Source organism: Magnolia sinica, chromosome 11 (assembly GCF_029962835.1).
Source record: "Magnolia sinica isolate HGM2019 chromosome 11, MsV1, whole genome shotgun sequence".
In the NCBI taxonomy this organism is placed as follows: Eukaryota; Viridiplantae; Streptophyta; class Magnoliopsida; order Magnoliales; family Magnoliaceae; genus Magnolia; species Magnolia sinica.
In genome coordinates, this window is record NC_080583.1 from 25,921,320 (window position 1) to 25,929,632 (window position 8,313).

At 39.3% G+C, this 8,313-nt stretch overlaps 1 protein-coding gene across 1 annotated transcript; it reads right to left on the bottom strand.

Annotated features, from left to right (window-relative positions):
- Nucleotides 1–230: 230 nt before the first annotated feature.
- LOC131218068 (transcription factor bHLH84-like) lies at nucleotides 231–2,522 on the bottom strand. The gene is made up of 6 exons (XM_058212752.1): nucleotides 2,330–2,522; nucleotides 1,905–2,230; nucleotides 1,349–1,606; nucleotides 1,188–1,253; nucleotides 996–1,061; nucleotides 231–381 (listed from the first exon to the last, which is right to left on the bottom strand). Exons 1-6 carry the CDS (start codon nucleotides 2,520–2,522, stop codon nucleotides 289–291), a joined length of 1,002 nt encoding a protein of 333 aa, XP_058068735.1. The 3' UTR covers nucleotides 231–288.
- Between the last annotated feature and the right edge of the window lie 5,791 nt (nucleotides 2,523–8,313).

An 8,313-nucleotide genomic window follows, 5' to 3' on the forward strand; every position in this document is an offset into this window, starting at 1 on the left:
CAATTTACAATTTTCATAGTACCCAAACGCACCCTTAAATAATATGAGCGAAAATGTAATGAATCATGTTAATTAAACTTTTAATGAAAAAGAAAACAAACATGAGATTGAGTCGATTAATCGCGACTTTTAATCTGATTAGGAACTAATTTCTATGGACTTATTCCAATTACTCTGATTCACAACAATGAAGAGCTTTTTTTTTTTTTTTTTTTTTAATAATAATAATTAAGGAAGCCTATTTAACAACAACGGTGATCCGGTGCCACCGCCTCTCTGCATGCCAAATCATCGTGGGGTACAGATCTTAAGATCAAGCCCAATGTCCATTCCATTGTAAGCGATTGGCGCATACATCCATAGATCATCAGAGCTTAAGAGCTGTAAACGAAACAAAAAAGAACGAAAAATCAATTAGAACTTTTTTTTTGTATGCTTAAGATAAGGAAATCTTGTTTAGATATGTAATTTTAAATTAAAATGGTCTACATCACACATGTTATAGCACATCTAGTGATAAAATGTACACAGGTGGGCCCCGCCAACGGTAGGCCACAGACCAAAACTGCATCATTAATTTGGATCATCATAACCATTGGCTACTTCTATTCAGAAGTGTCCGATAGCTCTTCGGATGGTTAAGATCATCCAAAGGATTTTCTCATGGCATATACATGGTGGGCCCCACCTCTTAACCAGTTCTGATCAATGTACACAAGCCCAAGATCAAGCAGTGAACATTTTCAGTTCTCTTGCATTGTATGCTACCAACCATAAACCATAATTTAGAAACACCTGAACAATTAAACAATCACTTCTTCCTTCATTTTTTATTTTATTTTTTCTGATTTTTCAATTGTAGCAATTCCAATCCATCCATTTAAATATGTTCACAATCTTCCATGTTCATCTCAGTAGGAGAAAATGACCAAAATACCCTCCCAATATTGATTTTGAAAGTCCATACACAGGTTCAAGTTATGCAGTGTTCTTACCTTGATCTGAAGCTGCAAGAACTTCACATACTGAACTGCCTCTTCCAGCATTGTGCTAATATCTACCTATCAATCCAATACCAGAAAAAAAAATTAATAATAATAAAATCAGTCTGCCGCTTTTCCAAGATTAATGCTTTCGATGAATTCATCTTGTATTGTAATAAAATATACTGCATTCACTGTACTTACCTTCGTTCCGTTCGGTACTAAGTTCTGCAAGATTCTCAGCCGTTCGTTTATTCTCTCTCTTCTTTTCTGTGAAACCAAAAAATTTCAAAATCCAAATGTGAGTTTGCAAGCAATGTAAAATCATCATGTTATGAAATGCAGTCACATTATGATGTAATTACCCTTGCGTAGAGGCTTTGGGGGTCTGTTGCTGCCCCTCTCCCAGCTCTCGTCTTGCCGTTCAAGTTGAGTGCGGCGGACCCTTTAGAGTTCGAACTTGATCCTCCTCCGTTTAGCTCTTGGGATGCATTTGAATCATCCTCTGATGAGCAGCTGCTAGAGCTCTGTGCATTCAATGCAGCACTGGGGTCTTCTTCGTCGGTGGTCTTAACTGTCTTCATATTCTTCTTTGCTTGCGAGTTTTTTCCATTTCTTTGGACCTGCATTTGAATTATAAAGATATTATGGAACAAACCCATTAGGTGGGTCACACCACATTACCTTGGTCCAAAAATCAGGCCACTACTACAGTCATCAGAGGGACAACAGACATGCACTGAATGTAGATCTTGATCTCTCTCTCTCTTTTTTTTAGTTTCCATTTTTGATTCATGTGTGGCTCACTGGATTTTTCAAGTAAGGGCACCCACATGGTGTGCCCCAACAGAAAATCTCACACACCAGAGGACCCATTTCTCATATCCAAAAGAAAAACATAGTAAAAATTTAAATACTCACTCGAGAATTCTTCTTCGGATTCTCAGATGGGCTAGTGTTGTTGTTGCTGTTATCAATCATGGCCTTATCTGATTCAGGCGACTGAATTTTTCTCTTGTGTGACACTGTTTGATTTGGAAGAACAGCCACTTCTGACGGGTCCCCACCGGAATCTGCTAAATCCTCACCACTCATCTCTTCATTCAAGCAGATAATATCTTCAAATAGATTATTGGGAGCATCACGGAGCGACAAGATCATATTTTGATCATTCATCTTGCAAAGATCAATTGACATTGAGCTCAAGGGACCCACATTAGCATCACCAACAGCATAGACGTCGCAATCTGAAGTGGGGGCTGAGAAACTAGTACTGTTACATTGGGGCCAACACTACAAACTAGAGTTAGCAGCATCACTGAAATGATAATAACAATCATCATTACGTCCCGCCATGTTAGTATTATCGTCGTCGCCTGGCCAAAAAATAGGTGGGCAACCGAAGCTTGGATCGCTATCTGGGCTATTCATAAATGAGTTGTTACTGAGCAGCTGGGACATGAAATCATCCTCATCGAGTGGCCCCATTCCATTGAAAGAAGCCCAGTTCAGATCGGACATTGCTCCCACAGACTCCATTTTTTGATTGAGAGCTTTGGATATTATTTCGGAGAGTGTTTGAAAGAATGTTGCGATTTCAAGGCTTGGTGAGAAACAAAGATAGATGAGTACTTATACTAACACATAAGAACTGTTGCAGGAATTTGACTTCATTTTGTTTAAAAATATTAAAATTCAATCATTCATTGACAGTGGGGCCCGAATTCTCGGAGATCAAGAGTCCACGGTGGGGCCGAGGCAGAACGCGTAATACAACTCAGAGATGGGCCAAGTTCAGGCAATGATGGATTAAAAAAACAGAGAGAGTAACCCTTCATGTGTCTTAAAAACATCTGACTTCTACAGATATTAAAGACACAATTCTGGATGTAATAGAATAGAGTTGTTATACAATGCTGGATGACCATACCTTTAATGCCGGTAGTGTTTCTAGTTTGTTCAAGTGGGGTCCATAAGCTAGTGATCCAAACCATTGATTAGATGGGCCCCACTGAGGATGCCCCATTAAAAAAAAAAAAAAACTCCCCGAGATCCTAGCAATGGATCCCTATTCTTTCTTCCATTTCAATGTGTATCACTGCGTATTTCCTTACTTAACTGTCCTTTTGCCGGTCGTCTATCAAAGGGTTGGAGATCTTTGGTGAATGGGAAATTCAAAATGATGACAATCATGATAATGGCTTGGATCATGAACAATGGGCCCCACTTTCTACAAACTAGCTTACTATCTATGTTATCTGGGGGCATCCATACATTGTCTGAACCACCAATAGAATAGTCAGTACGTGGAATTTAGATTCAAATGAAGGTTCTAAGCCAATGATTGAAGGGGGCCTAATCCCATGATTAATTATCCTTTAATGACGATTGACGATATGAGAGAGAAATGTTCTGGCAATTGAGAGAACGTGGCGAGTGTTCTTGAATATGAAAATGTGATGGAATTTTGGTGAGATAATTTAAAAAGGACAGTTTGAAAGAAGGACGGCCAGATCGTGGAGACGGGTTCGATCGGGACATCTTAAAAGTACTTGAACCGGAAGCATATCCGCCGACTGCGATTCTTGTCGGGTTTTTTCTGCTTCCAAATTACCCAACGTGGCCTGCTTTCATCTTTGAAAGCTACCCATTATCCATCATGCGGGGCCTTCCTTGGATGCGGGCTATTCATTATTAGGGCTCAACCTTTGATGTTGGCCATCCATTATGTGGGGCCCACCTTGATGTGAGTCATCCATCATATAAGGCCCACTTTCAATCTCCACTTCCCATCACATGGGGCCCACCTTTGATGTGGATGGTCCATCTTGCAGACCCTACCTTCAATGTGGGCCATGCATCATGTGAAGCCTGGCTTGGATGTGGGCCATTCATCATTAGGGGCCAACCTTTGATGTAAATTGTCCATTGGATACGACCCACCTTGATGTGAGGCCCACCTTCAACGCCCAATGCCCATCACTTGGAGTCCACCTTTCATATGGACCATCCATTGTGTGGGCCCCACCTTCAATGTGGGTTATTCATCATGCAAGGCTCGCCTTGGATGTATGCCATTCATCATTAGGGGTCCACCTTTGATGTGAACCATCTATTATGTGGCCCCATCTTAATATAGGACATCCATAGCATAGGGCCCATCTTTGATGTGGACATTCCATTGTGTGGGCCTCAACTTCAATGTGGACCATCTATAATATAGTGCCTCTTTTGACATGGACATCCAACAGGTGGGGAGATGAGAGGGGGAGAGACAAGTAGAGCTGGACACCAACCAAGCCAGCTTGAAAGCCCAGATTGGTTTGAAAAAGCCCAACTTGGATTGGTACGAATTGATGTTCAAATCAAACCAAAGCTCATGAAGACTCGTTTAAAAAAAAATAAAAAATAAAATAAAAAAAACAAAGCTAAAACCAAGGTAGTACCTCCTCAGCTCAGCTTGAACATCGGCTTGATTTAGCTCGGTTTGATTTGTCTTGATTCTGACCGTAGATTGTATGTATGTTGTTTCATGTGATGTGATCCGCTTGAGCTTTGGATATGATTCAATTTTGAGATCATGTCCTAAAATGATATGTCAAAACGGATGGACAGTGTGGATAATACATAAACATAATGAAATAGCTAATACATATATATGAATGCACATTGTTCTCTACGATTTGGTCAACTTGGACTTTGGATATGATTTAATTTTGGATCATCTCCTAAAATGACATGTGAAAATGGATGGCCGACATAGATAATACATATATAAGATAGGGGGCTCATAAAGTTTACCTAGTACGTTAAGGCTGGATTCGAATTGGTTGGTGTCCTCAACACCATCGTATGTCAAAGTTTTGTGGGCTCCACCATGATATGTGTTTTATTTAGCCATTCCTCAAAAGTTTCAACTCATTCTACAATATAATAATAAAAATAAGGAAGATCCAAACCTCTAAGTAGACCACAACACAAAATCCAAACTTGCTGGGCAACAGAACCAAACGTCAAATCTGAAATGTGTGGGGAAAAAAAAAAAATCATTGTCCTGAAACAACCCGTTGCTTTTCACGCACATGATTTACATGGAAATGTTATAAGGTCGAAGATCAAATATTGAGAGTTGAATCTCATGAACATAGAAATCTAACTCAAAAAGTTCATATATATATATATATATATATATATATATATATATATATATATATATATATATATATATATATATATATAGTTTAGATCATCTTACACATGTCATTAAGGGGGACTTAGGAAGTTTTCAATGGTGGACGTTAAATCACCATGGTTTCCTATGGTGTGGTCCAAATGAGATTTTGATCTGCTTCATTTTCAGAGTGAGCTGGCAAAATAGATGCACAGCCTGGATATACAATACATGCATCAAGGTGGACCCGATGGTCAGGGGCCGCACCGTGTTGGGCACCTAATCTGCTTCCGATTTCTTCTTAATTCTATGGCAATCTGGACCATCCAAATCGCTGATTGAATTTGGAATGGCACATAATCGAAAATTAAACTTAGAAAATGGTATTAGTTATCTGATTTTTCGATTGTTGATTGGAATTTGGACCACTTACTATTTTACTTTTAACCATCCATTTTATATCCATCAAATGGACAGCGAACAGTTCATGGTGACAGTGAGTATGTACTCACTATCCACAATCTGCCAACAGGCGCACACAACCCCACACACTCCGGCCGTAGTGGGATTTCACCATACTCGAACCCTTGACCGGGTGTTGAAACTCCTACAAGTCTACCACTAGAGTAACAGGAAGGATCCACAATCTGCCAACAATTTGGATGATATTGACAGGCTTACAAGAGTACTAGTTGCAGGGAGGATGAGTCACCACCGTTTTCAAAATAGCTAGTAAACTATTACACGAGCATAAGACCACAGGCATTAATTGTGGTGATTCTTATCATGTCTGTCATACAAGAAATATTCTCTACTATATTTATATTTTCTAATTGATGCAATACAAATAAATATCCCTGACTCAGTTACCAGCTAGCTGACTCTTATACATGACTGGTTAGAAGGTGCCAACTGAGGAGGCTCCTTTCTATCATTTACTCTTTAAACCATGACTGCCACGCGCTAGCACAGCGTCATAAACCAGGTGATTCTTTTAAGTGATCACCACAACCTGAGTGACTCGGGCCACTCATATAAATTACTGCCCAAATCGAGCTGAGCTTTCTATCATTGGCCCTTTTAACTATGACTACGCCAATAGGGGTGCCACTGCTGAGCAGCTGACCCTTTAGTAAAGGTCAGGCTCGATCTTTAATCTAGGTCTATTGCCCAGGTTGGAGTGGGCCGGGCCAATTATGAATAACTTGACTCAGTTCGTGGACTTAGTCTGAGTCACAGTAACATAAAAAGAATAGATGGTTTAAAGATGGTAGTAGAATTTTTTTTCCCATTTATTATAAATGTATGATTTAAAGGCTCTTAATATAAAAAGGAATGGTTTGAAGACATTAAAAAACTTCTCCCAGTTTATCATAAATGTGTAATTCAAATGCTCTGGGTTTTATGCAACTCATGTTTCAGCTATACAAACCATTCATATAATCATATGATGGGACTTGTAATATATGGGAGAGGTCCTTAGATTGCAATACTGCAGACCTTTGTTCATTTGAATCTAATCCTTACAAGGTTGGGTTGGCCTTGTAGAGACGGGATTTTCAGACCGATTTTCACCCGGACTTAGCTAGAGACGGAAGATCCTATTAGGGGATGCGTGGTGCCCACCATGATGTGTATGTTTTATACATGCCATCCATCCATTTGATGCATCATTTTAGGGCATAAGCCTAAAAAGGAGGTAGATTGAAGGCTCAAGTGAGCTACACCATATATGCGGGGATTGAATTCCTACCATTGAAAACTTTCTAGGGCTCACCACAATTTTTTTCTTTTTTTCCATCTAACCCATTCATAAGGTCACGTAGATCTGTACGAAGGGAAAACGTAAATATCAGCTTGATCTGAAACTTCTGTGACTCTCTAGAAGTTTTCAATGGTAGGAATTCAATTCCCACTGCTTCCATGTGGTGTGGTCTACTTGAGCCTTGCAATAAAATGATCTGTGAAATGGATGGACGGCATGGATAAAAAATACACAACGGTGAGCCCCATAGAGCCCATGACAAGACCGTCCCTCTCTAGCTAGGTACTGGTTGGGGGTGGTAACCAATCCACGCCCGTACAGTCAGCCCTAGCCTTGCGCACTGCCTTCCCTATCTGGTACAATGTGGTCTGGCACAATGAGTCACAAAGCAGGTGATTATTAATCTGAGTTGACTTTTGTGGGCCATTTCGACGGTTGGATCATTACACACTGAGTCACAAAACAGGTTATTCTTAATCTAAGTTGATTCGGTGGGCCATTTCGACGGTTGGGTCTTTACATGGTCCCGGATTCCTATTACTTGACATGTGGCCTTAAACAGTTTTCACTGCCTACCGAAGTACATTAGAAAATAGCTTGTTTAGTCAAATGAAAGTGATGCGGAACGTGCTCATGTTAATATTATCTGATGAGTGTTTGGTAGTTAGACACGTCGATAAATAGAATGTCGTTTTCGAGGGTGTATTATTATTTGTAATAATATAATCATTTTGACTCTTTCTCATTTTTGTACTAATAAAAGAGTATGACTTTCTTTAAAAAGAGTTCTTTTAGGTGAGTGATGTTATCTTATTCAATATACATTGGGAAGACACCATGTTTTGATGTGTATAAGAAGAAAAATGAGTAGAATACTCAAACCAGGTGTGAGCTTTCTTATGGGCTGTGGGTCCATGAAGGGTTTATATGGGCTTTTAAAGTTATATTAGTATAGGTGTACTAACAGCTCAAACATTTCAAGTCAAATGTGTTTAAATTCTATGAATTTGGAGTATCTTATTCCTTTTAAGTCCAAACTAGATTTTTAAAATCCCTTGCACTGTAGAGTCATAAACAGACCAGGTCTTGGAATTTTAAAGAGGGATTAGTTGTTACTCTGGTTGAGTATGGTGATTCATACATCTGCATGGCATACATGTGATTCAATCCAAGCCGTTTAAATCAGGGCCCCACATAAAATGTAGGTTGTAATTCATAACCCAAAAATCACACTAAATTGATAAATCCTAAACATCCTATTGATTGCCAACAAATGGGCTGCTAATACCAAAATAATCAGTGATCTACACAACAAGCAAATGTCCACTAAATAGAGATTCGGGTCATGTAATTAATCCAATTTTAGAGCTATGACCCTCTTAAGGTAACAGGTC

What these genes read in the sequence shown, in the direction of transcription:
- LOC131218068 (XM_058212752.1), bottom strand. Translation starts at nt 2,522, where the DNA reads ATGGAGTCTGTGGGAGCAATGTCCGATCTGAACTGGGCTTCTTTCAAT. An exon ending in TAGTACCGAACGGAACGAAG is followed by an intron (nt 1,062 to 1,187) that starts GTAAGTACAGTG and finishes TTGGATTGATAG; the next exon opens with GTAGATATTAGCACAATGCT. An exon ending in TCTTGCAGCTTCAGATCAAG is followed by an intron (nt 382 to 995) that starts GTAAGAACACTG and finishes TTTCGTTTACAG; the next exon opens with CTCTTAAGCTCTGATGATCT.